Raw genomic sequence first — 20,809 nt, forward strand, 5'->3', positions numbered from 1 at the left:
ACCAGCTGTCCTGAAATGGAGAAGCACAAAAAATGAAATCTCTTCCCTATCCAACAGACACTTCTTGTCTCCCATCTGGTGAGACAAAAGCATATACACAGTGTTCTAAGCCTCCTAGAGACAGTAACAGATGCCCCATGCTCGGAGTCTCCAGCTTTTGAGGCAGCAACAGATTCAGCCACATTTTGTGCTTCAAGCCTGGAGGAAAGGGACATCAATAGATACGTTAAAAGTCTTTGTACAGCGAGACACGACAGATGAAGCATGCCCCGAGTCTCTGGCCTAGAGAGCCTTCACTTTAAGGTGCTTTTGTCTGTGTCTTCCTGATTGAGGAGCTTCTGCACCTGCTTCAGGGCCTCATCTGTGTGTTCCAGATGTTAGGACCCTTTGGTGCTCCAGGAGATCAACACCTCACAGCACTTCGTGTTCAAGTGTTGAAACAGATTTCGGATCCTTCTCCCACTTCATTGTTGCCTAACACGACAAATGTAAGAATTCGTCGCTATCGGACTGCTCACTCATCCACAGAAAAGGAAAATATCAAATATCAGAACCTCTTCCAGAGACTTTGGCATTACACTTGTATAATATCAATATATGATTTTCTAGCTTACATTGGATGTTATATAGTTGGTGTCAGTTAATTTCCTGAACTTAATAGGTGGGAAAGTGGTTATCTGATGTACTCATAACTTCACCTTAAGTGACCTGTGATCCAAAAATCACATTATTGTGTTTACATGTTAACCAGGCTCTTGCAGTCTTGATTCTTGATCATTTTCACTGTTATTAGGTTATTTCATTTTGTTTGTCTATTTTAAAATGTCTGCATCTAATACAGTTCAGTGAGAATCCTCAGTGACTATGAATTATCTACAACTGAACAGAACAAATGTTCAGTACACTTATAAGACATTAAAAGATTTCAAGTCTCAAGACTTAGTTTATTTTGTGCTTCAAGGCCCAGTACATAAAAATGCATTTAGTACTGTAAATATTTAGGAGTGAACCATGTACAAAAAACCCCCACAGTATCTCAACATAAATACCATTTCAAACATAATGAGTGTTTCATTGTGCCCAACATCGTGCTCATGTTTGTAACCTTTAAAATCCTCTGTGAATATGGAATCAATCCACTGATTTTATTGCATAGCACATTTCTTTTGAAAGATTATCAGCCTGATGAGGAATACATTTGTCAGGAGGTGAACTGGATTTGACTATAGGATGCTGGTTTTTCATGGATGCATAAAAAGTTTGATTTATCTAACAACAGAAGACAGAAAAGTAATAGTTGATAAACCATTGTCAGAGAAAAGTGAATCTGGTCTAAAAAAAAAAAAAGTTAGCTACAATAGTTAAACACAAATTTGGAAATCTGAAGATTTCCTGTGTCACAGTTTTTCTTATTTTAAAACGACACTCTGAGATAAGACTGCAATATTTAATACGTACAGTACAGCTCTCATGAATACTAATGCTTAAATGATAATAAATAGAAACAGCGGCAGCAACATGAAATTTGACAACATCTGACAGACTGAATGTAAACTTTGTGACAACAACTGTTTGACAGTGCGATATGAAATGCATGTTCAGCATTTCTCCATTAAAAGCTTGGCACTTGCTGTTAAAAATCAGCATATCTGTAAAACACACTGAGCAACTGAGGAAAAGTCATATTCTCCAAAGCCATCACATATCCCGAAATACAGTAGCCAATACTGTAATACAAGCAAATAACAGAGGTGGGTAGAGTACCCAAAAACTTTACTCAAGTAAAAGTAAAAGTAATTCTAGAAATATTTACTCAAGTAAAAGTAAAAGTGCTAGTCTTGAATAGTTACTTGAGTAAGAGTAAAAGAGTATCGGATAAAAAATCTACTCAAGTAGTTAGTTACTAGTTACTTTGGGTCATATATACGGAGCCTATTTTTATTTAGATAAAATGTATGTAATGTATGTGTGTGTGTATAAATGTATATATTTCATCAGCCTTTACTCCAATGTATGTAATTTATTATAAACCCTGTCTGTTTACTTAAGTAACAAATATAGGTGTCATGCCATAACATATTTTTAATACGACTGACTTTATATTAAATGTGAATTTAACATTGAAAGTTAATGTGATATAAATATTGCTACTAATCTTTCATTGTTCAGAAAGAGAGCAAATAACATTTACATTATTAAAGATCATTTTCACTGACAGTCTAGAGTTCAGTCACTCTCAGAAACTCCCATTAAAATCGCTGAAACTGTTAACACTGTGAAATCAATATCTTAATTATAGATTCGTACACACATCTGCACTTTGTTGTTTCTGACAAGAGAATTCGCCAGAAAGAGGTCTCCATTCAGTGAGCGAGTGAAAGAAGCGCCGGCATTTTAGCGATGACTCATCTGAACACCTCTGATTGGCCATTGCATTCAAAAGCCTTAACAGAATCTTGTGTGATTGGTTATAATGCGCAGCGCTGTAAAAACGCGTCTGTCTCTGGCTCAGCGCCAGCAAGCGATCACAGATCTGAATTTAGCAGCTGATATGACTTGTTGAACGTACTCGCACCGGTGTGATTGTATTAAAATTAATAAAATCTTAATCGGCTATTTTTTTGTCTTTTGGAAGCTGCATTCAACTTGACTCCCCTCTGTTATAAGCCACACACGTACAACAAACTAATGTCACAGTGGTATCGTGTACTGTAATCGAATGTAGCCCAAGTTATTACCTGTTAAACAGTAGACAGCACACGTGGTGTTCATCTAATAAGGATCTCCATCGCAAGCAAATAATAGCTTTTGTAGATTTGCTTTCAATTCAGTGCAGTTCCATAGCCCCGTTTTCAACGCTGCTGATATTCTTAAACGTTACAACTCTGCGTGAACCGCTTCAGACGCTCAGCTCGTGAGGCACGGAGCTGAACGACTCATTCAAACTGATTCATGAACCAATTCACTCGTTTGCCAATTGGTTTGATCAAGCCTTTGAACAGAATTGACTCAAAAGAATGAATCATTCGCGAATGGGCATCGCTCATTGCCCAGAGAAAAGTAGACGGCGTGTTTGGAATAAACTGAAGCATTTATAACATTTATTGCTTTAAGATAAAGTAACGAGAGGGGCGTCGGCCACAGTAACGAAGTAAAAGTACAGATTTTTCCCAAAAAATTTACTCAAGTAAGAGTATAAAGTACCCATCTTTAAATATACTCCGAAAAGTATTAGTTACCCCGAAAAATTACTCAAGTAAATGTAACGAAGTAAATGTAACTCGTTACTACCCACCTCTGGCAAATATTAACACATTGAATTAATAAAGGGGTCAGTGTCGTGTTCAGTTCATTTGAATGCACCACATGACCCATATGAAACGACTTTTAACTGACTTTTCTTTTCATAATGTCTTTGTATATGCCTCTTTATTACCCATATGGTGTTACCCAGTGTTTAAAGTGATGGGCCCGTTACTTTTATTTTTAGACATTTTCTTAAGGAAACTTTTAATTACTGTACCACTTTGATTGAAATATTCTTTTATTATTATTATTATTATTTTTTTTTAAATGTATTCACAACTAAAGTTTGGAAAAAAATAAGAGTAACAACAACAATAATAATAAATATTAACTTAAAAAATAATATTGTTAATAATAATATTAATTGTAACCTTCTTTGATTGTTTATTATACTTTTATTCACACTATAATTCTTATTATTTTCTTTTTGTTAATCAAAACATTATTTTTGGAATTAATTTAGGAATTTAATGAAACTAAAATGGAAGCAAACGAGATCTTGTTTCTGTTAATACATCCACTAGCATAAAATAATATTAAAACTAGGGGTGCTCCGATCACGATCGGCCGATCGTTAATGCGCATCTCGTCAGTAAAGCCGGTTCTCTAATCAGCGGTTAATTCCATCAGGTGCGTGATTTCACATAGAGCAGCTGTTACTACACAGAGCCGTTGTTAACTGAGAAGATGCGCCAAAAAACGCTGAAAATGAAGTGGATTTGCGCATCTTCTCTATTAACAACGGCTCTGTGTAGTAACAGCTGCTCTATGTGAAATCACGCACCTGATGGAATTAACCACTGAATAGAAAACCGGCTTTACTGACAAGATGCGCATAACGATCGGCCGATCATGATCGGAGCACCCCTAATTAAAACTATGAATATTTCATGTATTAAAGGATGAATTCATTTATGGTTTATTTTTTTATTTTACCGCCTTTATTCAGTCACTCACTCACTCCATTTCCAAAAAATGAGTAGGGCATTGTGGGGACTCTGAGAACTCTGAACACTGGGTAGACCTCAACAATCCATTACTGGAAAAGCAAAAATTCCATTACAACATAAAACATCACTAAAAATGATTTCTTTGGGCTGGTGATGAACTGGGTCGTGATTTCTCTGTAAGATAAAACTTGTCAGAGGCACTTGTTTAAAACAAATAAAACAAAGCAAACGGATCCAATGTATGACAAAGCAGAAGTACAGTACAGTCTCCATCCAAGTAGTCCATTAGTCCTTTAGACCTCTGAGCTGTCACCATTACCAATGCTGCTTCTAACTATAACAGGCTGCAGGCTGGACGAGACTCTTGGGGCCTTTTTCACAGGCGTCCGCCTTGAGCGAACCATCAGTGCCAACACCATAACCATGAGGACGGTGAGAAGCAGTCCCACGAAGGCTCCTGCCACAGTCACCATGTCTCCTTCTGCACCTCGTCCACTGAGCTCCCGTGGAGACAGTCTGTCTGCGAACAGCTCCTCCACAGACACAGAGTGACGATGGCGGCGGTCCAGAGCGATGTGTATGATATTCGTTCCTCGGTTGCTCTCTGGTCCGATCTCCTCCGCCAGTATCGGGACTTCTCTGTTGGACCGCCGGAAGCGTCCTCTGGCCTCCGCTGGTACAAGGTCACCTGATGTTATTGAGTGGTACTCGACACTTCGTTTGCCAATGCCACGCTTGGCGTTGTCTTTTGAATGAACAGTGTAGATGGTGTGAATGAACCACTCCCTCCCTACTGCCACCTACAGACAAGAAGGATTATAGAGGGTTTTAGCAAGACTGACATTGCAAATGACAGAAATCCAGTATAGGATGTCACAGATTTGCAGTACACCACTGTATATACAGTAGTCATTCCTTTATTAATAAACCATCAAAAAGATTAGACCTGGAAAAGAGGAGTAGAATCCAGCCTGAATCCATCAGATCCTGGCTGCTTCACCAAAGATAGAGCCGAGGGGTCATCTACAGCCAGCAGGGCCTTGAAACCCACGTCCCCAAAACTCTTGACCTGAGTCTCTGGCTGGGCTTTGTCCTAGAGGATAGGTGGAGTCATGGGATTTTTTTCAGACAAACTATTATTATTATTATTATTATTATTATTATTAGTAGTAGTAGTAGTAGTAGTAGTAGTAGTAGTAGTAGTAGTTATTTAAATAAATGTATAATTTATTATCAAATAAAATACAAATATTAATATAAAAATATTATGTGCTTGCATTTTATTTTTGAAAACTTATACACAGTGTCATTTTGAGTATTATTTATATAATATTATAGTTTTATATACCATTTCTTATTTTGAATTAGCATTTAGTAATTTTGTTTTTGACATTTTTATTATTTTGTCTTAATTTATATTAATTTAAGTTTTCATTTGAGACATTTTTAGTTTCAGTTAGTTGCCAACATTGCAACTTTTTTCTATTTATGTTATTTTTTTTTACAAAACTTTGTTTCACTTAACAATGACTTCAATTAGTATACTCACAATAATTTTGAATCGGTACAGCAGGGATGGAGAGTCTGCAAAGCATCCAAACTCAGACTTGGCGGGGTTGTATTTAGGAACATATCCATCAGCGCCGGTGCACAGATACACCTTCTCAATGTTACAGTAGAAAGAGTCACCCAAATTCTGCACAGGGTCCACCATCACCCGTCCATAGATTGTGTCACCTTGAAGAGAACCAGCTCAGTCAAACATAAATCACAAGAATGGCAGTTCTAGAAATTACACAATGACTAGATTGTTTAACTAAGATACATCTCGACATCTGTGCAACAACAGACAACAGATTTTTATGTTCTTAAGTGATGCTTATCCATGCAAAACTTCGTCACAACGCATATTGCAATGTGATTTCCGTGCGTTGATTGTATTCACTTGTTTAAAGAAATAGCCCCTTGAACTGATTAAGTTAGGTGTTTTAGTAGATGTACCCTTAGAGAAAACCGCATCACTCTCCTGGCTGAAGCCCATAGATCCATCTGACAACCACAATGCCTTCTTAGACAACAGGAACATCTGTGTGTTCAGACTGAACTCCACCGCCACAGGGTCACTCACCTCGAAAGTAAAGACAATAATACTTTTTTAGAAGAGCTTGGTTTAACTGATCAAATATTTTATTGCATTTTGATATACAAGCAACTGATTAATTCAGCAAATCTTATTTTATTTTATTTAGAACACACACACTGGAATCTGCATTTTTCTAATTTAATAAACAGTTTTCCTATTACAAATTCTATCAATAACAAGATGAATGAACATCTGAAACGAAAAGCTAACCAAAATTTGAGAATTTATTTCACTTCTGCTTTATTGACATAATATTTCTTTAGTATACCTGCTGTAAGCGGATATCAAGATGAAAAGTAACGGGCTCTCTAGGGTTGCAGACTGGAGGAAAGGTGTAGTCCACATTCAGCGCTGCTGTACAGGGAATCAGCTTCACTGTGTATGTGCCTGAATAATCACGAACCTGCAGGTCACGAACACACAGGATTCATGCAAGTTAGTCTTTTGCTTTAGAACCCAGATTTTACATTGGTCATCAAGTGGCGACTCAACACTGCCAGAACTGTTTATCTCGAAAAGTAAACAGCAATGTTCTTAAAACCACAAAGTGGGGAAAGAGAGAACAACTCACAGCAAAGTCTGAGATGAACATCCATTGCTGGACAGGCTGGCTGTAGGTCGGCTCAGTCCTAACCAGAGTGAGGTTAAAGGTCAAGCCTGGGTGGTATGCACTCAATACTGTGGACTTCACAGAGGATGCTGGGTAATCAGGGAAGATAGCAAGATAGCAAGTTAATTTAATCAAATCAAAGCAAAACAAATGTTTTATTTATTATTATTTATTACTATTATTTAGCAAGCCAGTATCTACCTAAATCAGTGCTTAAAAATAATTTTTTTTGCAATTCCAGGTAATTTACTATAGAAATATGATTATTTTGTTTTTACCTGTTATAGTAATACCTATAGTGCAATCTCCATAAAAAAATGCCATGCTTCTTTAGAACCATATGCTGAATGTGATGAAGTTTTGAGATTTAGTTTAGCCTTTTTCTAAATGACCCTGTTACATCTATCCAAAGTGTAAAGACAAATCTTTTTGATAATTATTGACTTTGAGAGTTCAGAGAATTGTACTGCAGTGGGTTTTTGAGTGAAAAACCTAGGACTAGTTCGCAACAATAGTTTTTTTCCTTCAATATATATATTCTCAAATATTTAATGAACCATTTGATTGACAGCAATTGCACAGTTGTTCAGAATGAGGAGATGTGAAATGTTGCGCAATATAACATTTTCAAGATTAAAAAATGTGATATGGCCCCCCAGTGACTGATTTCTTAAAAAAAATTTAAAGACCTTTAGGGCTGTGAAACAAACAGTCTCACCGAGTTTCGTTCTGCTCGGCCTCCATTAACCCTGTCTAATAGGTGCTCGAACTTCATTAGCCATTTGGACACAGACACTGCGTGTGAATTTTCAAACATGAAGCCGTTTTCATGTTTTCATCTTACATCCGCATTTTGAGTTTAGTATAAATGTCTCATTCCGTTAAAAAGTTTTTGTAAAATTCTAATGTTTTGGCATTGCTTTGGAATGACGAGTAGAAACCTCAAGGTGTTTTTGATAATTATTGATAGTCACCCTCCAGAGAAATTGTTTGGTTCAGATCGGGCAAAATACCTAGGACTAGATCACAAAAGTAAGTTTTTCAAAAAAAAAAAATCCAAAATAGCTGAACACTTCACCTAAATTTAGCATTTTTTGTTCATCATTACCCATGGATTCCGATTATATGAGACACTTAAGTCTGTGACAAGTGGTTTAGTTGCAATTTTGTTGTTTTGATAGCTGTAGCACCTCCATCAGGCTGATCAGGGCAATGTTTTGGTTGTGTTGCAAACTGGGGGATTACTACCATCCCTCAAAAGTTTCAGGTCTCTACGCCTTATGGTTTGGTCTGCCTGATCACTTTTAGGTCAGAATACTGATCTTTGAAAATTGTAATTACAACAGGGTTTCAGCACTACGTACTTAAACCCCTAATTAATAAGAATGGATATAATTCATAAGATTTCATAGATGCCAAAACTTACCATAATGTACCGCTACAAACAACCCCCTGAAGCGGGCTTCTGTGCGGAAGTTCACCACAAGCCTTCCCTGCTCATTAATCCTCATGCTGGTTGGATATAAAGCTCCTGCAGAGAAAATGTGATTATCTTTTCATTATAAATATTGTATGACTTCCCACTAATCTTCTACATGTGACACTTGTATTCCAAGAATATGGGAATATGGCAGAGAATTACTCTCCATTTCCATGACAGTCAAATATAAAAGAAAAATGACAAATTGTACACATAAATAACACAAATGTATTAAAACAGAATTTTATATTCATAGAAAAGGCACAAAATTGCCCCCTTTTTAACTCTTCTTAATTTTCTCTAATCTTTCTCATTCTATGGGACAGAAAAGTTCTCCTATTTTATTTCCCCAATTTAAGTTTTTAATGGAACATTCTTCAGGAGATTTTCTCAAATTCATGACTTGCCTTGCAGTTCTGCCTGAGGGGGGCTGCAGACACCATCCCTCCACAGGATGGCAGTGTCATACACAAAGGTGAGCCGCAGTTCAGAATGCAGGTCGAAGTGTTGCCAGCCTCCTGCTCCAACAGGGGAATGAAACACGTATGAGACGTGGAGTGGAACTCGCAGGGTCATATATGACTGCACCAGGTTCAGCACCTTTCAAAAACACAGTCAAATGATACTGAAGAGGAACAGCTACAAATACTGCAACAAGACTTTTTAAGATTCTCCACTAGAGGTTGCTATTAATAAGCACTGGCTGTTTGACAAAGTAAATTTCATCAATAAGCCAAGATGCATTTTGTCAGAGGAAAAGATTAGTTGTCTCAAAGCATAATCTGCTTTGATTGAAAGAAACATTTGCTCATTTACATAGTCAATTATAATCAAAATACCAGGCTATAAAAATGTGCTCCTCGTTAATGAGGCCGGTCCGAACACCTGCTGGACTGGGTTTAATCAAGACGAGAAAAATCCCCATGAACATTGTCAAATTCCCATCCTGAGGGAAAAAAGATTCAGGCTTTTCATATTCACCCGGCTCTGTTCGATATCCTCAGCAGGATCCGACCACATATCTTTTAGATGCGTTTTGAATTCATGTCTCGTTTTACGGAGCTATTGCAGACTTTAAGGCTTATTTTTGTAATAACATAGCTCATTCAGACATTTAGAGACTGGATTAGAGGGGGGAGTTATTTAAACATGACCTCAAATTCTGAAATGAAATGAATAAAGAAGCCCAATGGGTTACAGTGAAGTCAATCTCCTCTTCTACTGAGAACTATGAGGGATGTGGCAGAATTAAAACCCGAAAACAGTTACGGCTGTCACTTAATGTTGTGCATAATAGATGAAAACAAACAATCAAAAAAACCTAAAAGAAGAAACCTAACTATATTTAAATATACTAGTTTTCACTCTTATACATAGTTTATAGTATAACATATGAATGGTACCAAAACACATACAGTGAAGCCAGGACATAAAATTATGAGAGAAAAAAAATCTGGCTATAGTGGTGTAAATGCATCAACAGGAGTGAAGATATGTAAACAGATAAATGAGGATTAAGAATATCTATTGTCTTCTCAACCCTAGAAATTCTTTTACAAGGATTCTTTTAGCTCTAGCACTAGAACAGTTGCATGTGATGAACCACTAATCATTAGAATGCAGAGGTTTCTAAAAATGGTTATGACATCTCACCTGCCCATCTGTTCCGATCGTTCCTCCGCAGTCTGTGAGCAGCTCAGACATGTCATAATAACTCACAAACTCCCACAGACAGGCCTCCAAGTTCAGGTTCTTGTAGAAGCGTAGAGTGCTCTGGCCTCTGAGGACGGGGCTGTACTGATAAGGCAGAGTACTTCCGACACGGTCTATATTCCGGGTGGCCTTGGTTAGAAAGCCATGTCGTGTGGACACCTCATTAAAGTCCAGCAGATTGGAGCACCTGTGGTTTCCCACGCGAGTGCCATCGGGGCTCAGAGTCAGCTCGAAACCGGACAGCGCATGAGTGGAGACCACAGGGAGCATGCCTGGACCACACCGCACAGGAAATAAATGTCAATTTACAAACTTAAATCACTTTCATAATATTGCCTTGGTTAAGAAGAATATGTCATACTGCTAATAATAAGACAAATAAAATATAATAATAAAATGTGAACCTGAAAAAGAAAATATGAATCTCCTGAGGTTTCGAAGCATAACCTGATAATATTTAAAGATGTAGTTCACCCCAAAATGACAATTTCTCATCATTTGCAAAGTTATTATTTACTTTAAACACAAAAAGGAGATATTTTGAAGAATGTGCATGCTTCTCTTTTCTAACAACATATCAGCAATCAAAACAACTTAAAAAACACCATAGAAGTAATTAGTACAACTTTTATGCACTATTTTCCTTACTGCAGACTTTCATCTTTTTCTTACACAAAGCTACCATATGGTTTTAGATTTGGAATATAGTGTATATTTATTGTAGTTATATGGACGACTTTTATTGTGTTGTTTTTTGCACAAAATCTTAAACACAACACTATAAATGAACATTTTATAGCTTTCCATTCTTGGACAATTCAAAAGTGTATCTTTGTGTGTTCACAGAAGAAATTAAGTCATACAGGTTTGGAACAACATGCGGGTGAGTAAATGACATTAGAATATTCATTTTTATCTGGAATAATTGTGAAAATGCTAATTTTTTCTGCAGTAAAGGGAGTTATTTCGGCGTGTCACTGTATTGTGGGAAAGCTATGGAAAAGTACAGTTACAAGCAAATGGCTTTTGATGAGTTAGGAAGGTAAATTTAATGCAACCATATTTAGTCAAATGGTCTAGATTTCTTGCATGAAACTTGTGACAATACCCCCCCCCCCAAATACTTTAAAATACTTTTCACCCTTTTAGTATTTTCTTCCCAGACATCATTTTGATGGAAAATGTTGTTGGCAAATGTGTGACATGACACTTCATGTTTATGCATCATTCAGACTTTGATTTAGGAATTTTGAACAGAGCTGTAATATTTAGTTTTGACAGCAGACACATAAATCCAGCAAGAATGCCAGCATTTTCCCCAAGGGATATGTGAGAGGGGTTTGTCTCAGAGGGGCTGAACTAAGCAAAACAACCTGGCAGCCAGAGGGGAAATAATTCTCTCACCATCTATGTGCGGCATGGTGACAGCGAGCTTGATGAGATTGGCATATTCAGGGTCTTCGGCACCTGTATAACGCAGTTTGGCAGAAAAGGGCTCAGCACCTACTGTGCCCAATTTACGTGGCTGGCACATCCCTGCCCAGGAACATCAAAGACATGTTACATTACTTGAAGCATATTACCACCTACTGACAGTCTAATTCCACATTGCAAATGGTGTATTATAACCAGCAGCTCAGCAAATGCATAATGTCTTTGGTGCCGGTATACAAAGCAAAGCATTTTTATATGATTCCTTTTAATGTGATGGTTTTGGGCTCACCTTCCTCCATGCTAATAGACACAATGGGGCTGCTCAGCTCCAACCCCTCATCCCCATTAGAGTTCACGGCACGGGCCGCGCACTGCACTCTAGAACCCGCTTGGAAGTAAATGGAGTCTAGGGTGATCATCTTGGAGGAAGTAAAGAAGGTTTCAAAGTCTGCCTCTCTCAAGGGGCTGGTGACACCATTCGGACCACTAGGGGCGCTAATGAGCCATCGGTAACGAGTCAGTGTGTTGTTGATTCGTTCGCTAATGCAGATGGAGCCTGTTTTGTCATAGTCGTGATATTTGGGATTGCAAGCCTGGATAAGTAAGAGAAATAAACAAGCAAAAGAAAGAAAATTAAAACATGAAAATGAAAATTAATGAAAATGAAAACACTACATTTTAAAATACACTACAAAATACACTACATAAAAAAAAGGAAATACAACAAGTATGCATTCAATTAATCAAAAGTAATATTACAGAATATTCATGTTTCAAATAAATGCTATTATTTCAAACTTGCATCAAGTTTTCCACAAAAATAAAGTATTTATAATAAGAAAAAGTGTTTTTTGTGTACCAACTTAGCATATTAATAAATCAGCTCAATGATTTCTGAAGGATCTTGTGACACTGATACTGGAATACTGGAGTAATGGTGGCAGAAAATTCAGCTTTTCCATCACATTAATAAATTACAGTTTAAAAGTATATTCAAATGGAATGAAGTGTAATAATATTTCACAATATTACTGTTTTTACAAAAACTTAAAAAACCCCAAAATATTTACTAAACCCACACTTTGTAATAGTAGTAATTTTAATATAATATAATATAATATAATATAATATAATATAATATAATATAATATAATATAATATAATATAATATAATATAATATGATGGTAATCACTGAATAGCATGGTACACATCAGGGAAGCACAGTTTTACCATCACTGCTCTGTGGTACCATCACCGTACTTCCACACAACAAACTTCTGTTTAAATATTTATCACAGGAAAAAAAAGGAGGATTTGAAGCATTAAATATTGTTGTTTGTTTCTGTTGCGATCTTTCTTAAGTCCTAATGGTGTAAAAAAAAAATCACAATCAATGAAGCCTATATCGCTACAATTTATATAGCTTAAGATCTGAAAAATCTTTATAATCTTATACTGTTTTACATTAAATTGTACTTAAAGGACCTATTAAAAACTAACACATAATTACCATTAAACTGCATTTAAAATGAATATATGAATGATGCTGGTCCCAAGTAAGTTGAGAACTGTTCTGAGGACCTTCTCACTTTTTCTTCTGACAAGCATACCGTGACGCAGATGACCGGGTATCCAGCGGGTGGGTGGGCATTTGCTTTGGTTCTTCTGACATCATCATAGTGAAGCAGTGACACAACATGAGGCAGTGAAGGGAACGTGACGTCAGCCATACTGTTGGCCTCCTCAATGTACACTATGGCTTCAGTCATCTGCCAATATAAGAGACATAGATTTTCAATTTACATGAACTGTGTATTAAACTCCAGATACAAAGAACATAGCACAGCGAACATTTCTCACCTGGATTTCAGCAACCATATTCTCATCTGGTTTCAGATGGACAGTGAAGGACTCTCTCATCTCTCTTACACCATCAAACAAAACCTCCACTTCCACTACATGTTCAATCTCACCCGCTTTAAATTCAACATCTGCGCACACACACACAAAATATATGATTGCATCCACTAAAATAAATCACGTCTGATGTTTCTTCTCCTAAATGCTTCCAAACCTGATTGCATTTGTCATTTGCATCCTGAACTCTACATAACCTATGGAGATAAGAAATGCACGCATGTGGAAGCAGCTTGAAGCCACCTGCCGATCTACAAAGGATAAGTAGAATCGGCATATTCAAAATACAAATGACGCCAGAAGCCTCACCGAGGGAGACGGGATGGTAGTCTTCTCCAGATATGGCGGAGCCGTCTTTCGTGTGCACCCTCACCAGGGACACTTTCGAAACGTCTCCTGTCCTGTGGATGGGGATCTTCACTAATGTCATCTGCCCTGACTCTTTTGGCTCACTAACACTGAACTTTGTCTCTGCAAACTTGATGATGGGCTCTGAGAGAGGAGGATGAGAAGACACGAGAATTGAGGAGTTTTTGTTCATTAAAGGATTCTTAGCCAAAAGAGAATCTGTTTAGTCAGTTTACTGAAGTTTGACCCAAATTCTAGAAATCTGATCCTAAGTGTCAGGTATTTGTTTTAATATTCATCTAAAGTGTATTTAAAATGAAAACTGCTTTGATGAAAAATGTTGTTTTTGCTTCTTTCTTACTGTCAGTGTTGTCCTTGATCTTGATAAGCGTTTCATTCTGGCTGCCTATGGATGCTCCGTATGGAGAGTCGCTCTTCGCACTCCCCAGAACCAGTCTAAGTTCCTCCTCCTCCTCATGAATCGAATCATCCACCAGCTTCAGCACACATGGTTTTTCAGACTCACCTAGGGACCAATACATAGAGACCAAAGTCTGAACGAAAAAAAAAAAAAAAAACATTTCAAAATTTTTTCAACGTTCAAAAATTCATTAAAGGGGGGCTACAATGGTGTTACGTGTATTCAGAGTTGTTCACAGTGTTTAAAGAGATGGATTCTCATGCTAAACATGGCCAAAGTTCCAAAAAAATAATTTAGAAGAATGACTGAGAATTTCTGTGCCAAAAATCTTACTTCCGGGTTGGTACAAGTTTCGGCTGGTTTTTTTAGATTGTGGATATAATGACGTAGAAAAGAGCGGAACATAGAGCAGAACTCCTTATATGATTATTTCTATCGGAAAAGCGCGCCCGCGCACACATTGGCCAGAGGAGAGTGAGACCGCGCACATTAACGTGCTTCAAAATCGTCGGCAGCGCTGCGTAGGTGCGTATAAGTGTACGTATAAGTGCGTAAGTTTATTTGTTCATTTGTTTTTCATTCATTAATTGCTTTGTACATTTATCTGTTCCTTCGTGTTCATTTTTTTAATCAGTTCCATCATCCCAAAAGAAAGATTGGACTCTGATCAGCCTAAACGAATGGTCGGTAATTCAAATCCCACTTCTGTGATGGCTACACATCACGGGGTACCACACTGACATAGTTCCTGCCCAGGGGCAGCTGGTCAACAGGGGGCGCCGCCCCCCTCAAGTTGGTCAACTTCAACATGTTAAAAATAAGTTAAATATATATTGTGAAATGATAACAAAATTGCATTATTTAGTCATGCTATTTGACTGGTAGTAATGTTAGCACCTATTAAAAATAAAAAAAATAAAAACTTTATTTAGTTTGTTGAGTGTGTGTGGGGCACTGGACAAAGGGGTGTCTATTAGGTCCATAAACTTATGAAAAGCATGTGACTTGAGGCTGAACTCTAATTGGCTTTGTTTCAGATTGACCCTCCCATATATATTGTATATACACATACACTACTACAAGTACATTTATTGAACCATTTTCAGTCTTTAAACTGAGATTTGATATCCTGTGGCTCCCTCGTGTCGACAACATTGGTATTATGGCTTTCATCTCTGAATCACATTAATATAAATGTTGATACATTTTTTTAATGATTACACATTTAATGATTACTTCACTAACAATACATCCACATTAATCTCAAATTCACAGATTCGTGGGATCTTATTTCATGCTTTAACAGTTGAATTTTCAACTTTCATGTTTTAGCCAAGCAGTAATGATACATTATTATGTCACTTTTAAAATGGTATTTAACAATTGCATTCAATCCTGCTGCCTACATTGATAGTGTGATTACGTTTGTCTGTTTCAAATTCATCTTTTACACTGTACAGCAGTACAACCCCAATCTTTTTGTTTTCCCATCATTTTACTGATGATTGCTTCTCTAATCTCGGGAATTCACAAACGTTTGCTCTTGAAAGATGGCTCAGTACCCAGTTTTCTTTGGACCAGGTGGTTCCACTGAATCACACCCTGTAAGTATGATAATTAATAAATGTTTATATTTTCTATTACAGAACTATGGTAATGGGTGTAACACTTCAGACACATGCTGTACGTGATAGCTGTAGCAGGCTCATGGAAAGGATGGAGACTGAATCTTACAACTGCTTCGAACAAATCATTGGAAAATGAAGTGATATTAAATGCGTATTTTGAGAAAACAAAATTTTTTGACCTTGCATGCATTTAAACCTATTGTAAGAGACTCCCAAAACAATATTAGGAACTGTAAAAATGTCATAATAGGGGCATTTAATTAATGTGTTTATTCATTTATTAATTCATGCATTCCTTCATTCATTAGTTTGTTCATTTGTTAATTGGTTCATTAACAAATGAACCAATTGTTCATTCATTCATTGATCCGATGAATGAATGTTTGTTCATTCATTCATTAATCCGATCATTGATGGTTTGTTTATTCAATCATTCATCAATTAATTTGTTCATTGTTTGTTTATTAATTTGTTCGTTGCTCATTTGTTTATTCAACTATTTCATTTGTTTCATAATTCATTAGTTTGTTTAATAATTTAGTTGTCCTTCCCTCCATTCTGCTTCCCATCTTACAGTATGTAAAAGGTTATTTACCAGGCAAGAAAGTTAGGATGGAAGTGTCCGTGTTGGGTCTCTCATCAAAGTCGGACACCACCTGTGCAGAGCCCTGTCTGGTGTAGCAGCGTACAGTGGACTTGTGTCTGATGTCTCCGCTGCGGTGCACCATTGCAGTGATGTGACCTTCACTCTCCTCTGCAGTCATCACAGCCTGTTTAAACTGCACTTTTGGCACTGAAGAAAGAGAACAAACAAATCCAGACGCTCTGATATAACAGTCCTCCACATAGTAGACAAAAACTAGTAATAATTGGGTCATTCATTCTGTGGGAGACAGACAAGTCTATGAAACAGTATATACACGTGTGTGTGTCACAGACACAATTTTTAAAGATTTTTTTCCCCAAAATACTCACGGTCTGAAATGGAGTCATTGATTAAGATTGTGACTTTTGCTGGCTCTCCCAGGATTCCACTGGAGGGCATCCGGAGAATAAGCTCAAATCTCTCTGTTCCTTCCAGAACAGGCTGGTCTTGGTCATCCAGGATGGTGACCCAGACCGTCTGCATGCTCACACCCGCTGCAAACTCCAAGTTTCTGCTGATTCCCACATAGTCCACCCCCGCTAGCAGATGAACACACAGAAAAAAGGCTCAGAGAGAGGTCAGACGATATTTAACGGCAGAAGCACAGGATCCTCACTTTCGATTAATCCTTTCATCAGAGAGACTGCTGTTATGGCGGGGTTTTTTTTAAGGGATCGATGCACAGTACTGAGTTTACAGCTTAGGTTTAGGTTGACTGCACAGAGGACAAAGATGAACAGATTTTTTTTTCTGCTTTGCTGAGAGCTCCAAACTGCATTTTTGATGCCACACATAACTTGTTCAAGGACCTAGTCATAATATTCAATAATGCTAGCTGATAACTCTCACATTGATGAAATACCTTCGGCCAAAAAAACAATTGGAGATAAAGGAATTTTTTTAAATTTGAAGCATTTACATTTTCTAAAAATTCAAGGTCAAACAAACATTTTTTTTTAATTACAATTAATTCTACATCATTTACTTTTATAGGTAAATTAACATATAATTTCAATTTGCATAAAATGATTAACAATGCTGGTTGAGGATGGGGAAAAACAATGGATTACTGGGAAAACCAAATGGTATCACACCTTCAGCAGAAACAGGGTCTGTTTTGCGGGATCTCACGGTGACCGTAGCTTTTTTAGAAAGATCTGTTCCTGTCCTCCACACATGTACTTCAACGTGACCGTCGCTCTCATCGACGTGATACTCCTGGTTGCTGAAATAGAACACAGGAGCTGTGGGGGAAAATAAGCCGAAAAGGTAAACATAAACTTCCATTAATAATGAATTTTAATTAATTGGTCATTCGTTATCACTGAATACGAATATTTGAAAAAAAAAACAAAAAAACATTAGAATTCAACTTTAAAAAAAGTTTTATTCATTACAGAATGTTAATGGTTTGACCTTTAAGATTTTGTTAATTTAAGTGATATTTTTAGATATATATTCCATAACCACAGAAACCCTGTTGATTGCAATTATTGAAATTATAATACGTGTACCGACCCTCAAAATCAACCTTCCTCCTCTTCTGTTCTGTGGCATACAAGAACACCTTATCATTTACAATTAATTGTAACGTTGGAAAAAAACCCTTGAATAAATCATGTACTGAATAGGAAATCAACCTTCTACCATGTAATAAAAATTGTATGACAGTTAAAACCAGCTCTATTTCATAACCAGCAGCTTCACCATCTCAACACCACTGTTCAGTTTGCTGACTAAACAGTGGACACCGCTTTACAAGACAACACACTGACACCTTGTATGGAAGTTTGTGTTTTTCTGTATCTAAGAGCAGAGGTCCCCGGGAGAGGATTCAACAGCTGCCATCTCACATTTTCTACAGGAAGCCACTTACAAAGAAATGCCTGTAACCTGTCTGTAACCTCTCTGTTCAGAACACACTCCAAATATAAGATCAGGTCACACATTGCAGGGTTTAATATGAATAGATTTATCTTCATTCAGCATAAAAGGAATAAATACCAGTAATCCTTAACCTGAATTAAGATTTTGTGGATGTTTCTGTATGTCTGTGAAAACTAACAGACCAAAGCACTTTTTTTTATTGAGCTACGGCCTCTTAAAAATCGTTTTCATAACTGAAACGAAGCTGAAATAAAATATAAATATTAAATGAAGAGCTTTAATGAAAATTAAAAGTGTTGACTTGGTAACAAAAATGACTGAAATAATAAAAATAACTGAAATAAAAATTTATGCAAAACTGTATTAAAATAAAAAAAGGTAACTGCGACTTTTTAAACACACAATTGTGACTTTAATTTTTTCTCAGAATTGCGTGATACAAACTTGCAACTGACTTTTTTTCTCAGAATTGCAAGTTATAAAGTCAGAATCGCGTGATACAGTCACAATTGCATTTTATAAAATCAAACTGAGATATAAAATCAAAATTATGACTTTTTCCCTCAGGATTGTGAGTTTATATCTTGCAGTTCTGACTTAATAACAAGCAACTGCAAGTATTGTGAGATAAAAACTCGCAATTCTAAGAAAATAGTCAGTCTTTAGTTTTTTCCCTTCCAAATTGAACTTTCAAAACTCCTAAGTATGAAAAAATAAAAATAAAAATAAATAAAAGCCTGAATTGCAAGGAAAAAAGTCAGAATGGTGAGTTAATATAAACACAGTTGCCAGTTTATATCATGTAATTCAGAGATACATTTTCATGATTATCTTTTTTTATTTAGTGGCGAAACAGAGCTAAACAGAAATATAAATAAACTAAACAGAATATATATAAAATGATGTCCATCTAAACACAAATATAAACAAAAATAACAAAAGCATTAAAACTACAATTAAACTGACTGAAAATATAGCTTAAAATATCAAAATAATAGCTAAAAAGTGCTTGAAATTTGTAAACACTGACATTAATACTATTTCTTGTAATTGCTCATGAAATGTATTGTGAGGGATTTCAAGGGCGTTGCTATTTGGTTGCTAAGGAATTCTGAGCGCTTGTTGCCATGTTGTTGCTAGATGAACTGGCCCGGTCTCTGAAGTATTCTCATTCCTGGCTACAGCCTTTTTTTGTAAGCATAAACATTGTAATAAAATTGTTGTTAAATGATTCAATTGTTGAAAATGAGGGGAAGCATTAAAAAAGAATTAGTGTAATGAAATATTCACAGTCACATGAGATGAAGGGTGAAGCTGAAGGTTAAAGCCCCTCAGGAGAAAATCTCAAGCTGTATTATGTTTTGATGCACGGGCAGAAGCTTCAAGCAAGCCTATTTCAGGACTTATCAGAGCATACATGAACTGTGCTGAATCATCCGAGCGTTATCATACTCAGCAGGGCTAATGAGGGATGATTCATGCACAAAGAAGATGAATGATGGCATCTGCACCACAGAGAGCAAACTTGCACAAGATTCAGTTTTATGAAGAAGATACAATTAGACAACACTCCAAATTATCAAGTCCATATGGATATAGACACACGGGGAACATTCATATCCAGATGTCCAATCAAAGAATTGATTAGAGGGGTACATTAACACCTGAACTATTAGAGTCATATTCCAATTATCAAAAGTAGCTTGTGGTTATGCAAAACATTCATTATTTTGGCAAATATTTGTGGCTATCTATCCCGAGATGTCCTGTTCCAACCAAAATCTCAGCAGGTCACGTCTATTTCCGGGAGCCTGTTCTCGGGCACGAGTCTGTCAGAGCTTCTGTTAAAGCTTCAGGTGACTGAGAAAAAGTCTGTGTGTTCTCCCATTCTGGAAACTCATGTTTGAACTCACAGCTAGCGTGTCTGTCGGTAGCATGGAGTGCGGATGGGTTTATGCAGTTTTGACAGCTTTGTGAAACATCTTTCAGGAAACTAAGAAGGAAAGGAGATGGGAAGCATTGAGATTTGTGTGGTGTTTAGTTGTATCTGTCAAAAACTGAAGCTATTTTTACACTTCAAGGGAAAATAAGATTAGAAATTACTGTTAACAGGGAACTGATTTTCAAAAGAGACATCAAAATGGTGCTATTGGCATGTAGAATCATATTAAGCATAGCTGAACTGTGGGATTTGTAGTGAAACCAACAGAAGGAAATCATGAGCTACTCTTCATTACTGAGGTTAGATCAATAGATTCAGTTTCTGAAATTAAACTAGAACATTAGTTGTGAGAAAACAATAGCCCTTATTTCTTCTAAATAACA

General features: G+C 36.7%; 1 protein-coding gene across 1 annotated transcript in view; it reads right to left on the reverse strand.

Annotated features, from left to right (window-relative positions):
- Positions 1 to 4,182: 4,182 nt before the first annotated feature.
- Positions 4,183 to 20,809, reverse strand: part of LOC128021181 (FRAS1-related extracellular matrix protein 2-like) — a 49,701-nt gene continuing 33,074 nt past the window's right edge. The window contains exons 7-24 of the mRNA XM_052608198.1: positions 17,692 to 17,841; positions 16,927 to 17,136; positions 16,547 to 16,744; positions 14,264 to 14,428; positions 13,864 to 14,046; positions 13,498 to 13,628; positions 13,248 to 13,406; positions 11,926 to 12,229; positions 11,607 to 11,738; positions 10,143 to 10,474; positions 8,897 to 9,089; positions 8,436 to 8,540; positions 6,971 to 7,098; positions 6,668 to 6,802; positions 6,258 to 6,384; positions 5,806 to 5,993; positions 5,203 to 5,349; positions 4,183 to 5,056 (exon numbers count right to left, since the gene is read on the reverse strand). Coding sequence (XP_052464158.1) covers positions 4,550 to 5,056; positions 5,203 to 5,349; positions 5,806 to 5,993; positions 6,258 to 6,384; positions 6,668 to 6,802; positions 6,971 to 7,098; positions 8,436 to 8,540; positions 8,897 to 9,089; positions 10,143 to 10,474; positions 11,607 to 11,738; positions 11,926 to 12,229; positions 13,248 to 13,406; positions 13,498 to 13,628; positions 13,864 to 14,046; positions 14,264 to 14,428; positions 16,547 to 16,744; positions 16,927 to 17,136; positions 17,692 to 17,841 — 3,494 coding nt within the window. The 3' untranslated portion in view covers positions 4,183 to 4,549. The remainder of the gene's footprint in view (positions 5,057 to 5,202; positions 5,350 to 5,805; positions 5,994 to 6,257; positions 6,385 to 6,667; positions 6,803 to 6,970; positions 7,099 to 8,435; positions 8,541 to 8,896; positions 9,090 to 10,142; positions 10,475 to 11,606; positions 11,739 to 11,925; positions 12,230 to 13,247; positions 13,407 to 13,497; positions 13,629 to 13,863; positions 14,047 to 14,263; positions 14,429 to 16,546; positions 16,745 to 16,926; positions 17,137 to 17,691; positions 17,842 to 20,809) is intronic.

The sequence above is a fragment of the Carassius gibelio genome, chromosome A10 (assembly GCF_023724105.1).
Source record: "Carassius gibelio isolate Cgi1373 ecotype wild population from Czech Republic chromosome A10, carGib1.2-hapl.c, whole genome shotgun sequence".
NCBI lineage: Eukaryota > Metazoa > Chordata > Actinopteri > Cypriniformes > Cyprinidae > Carassius > Carassius gibelio.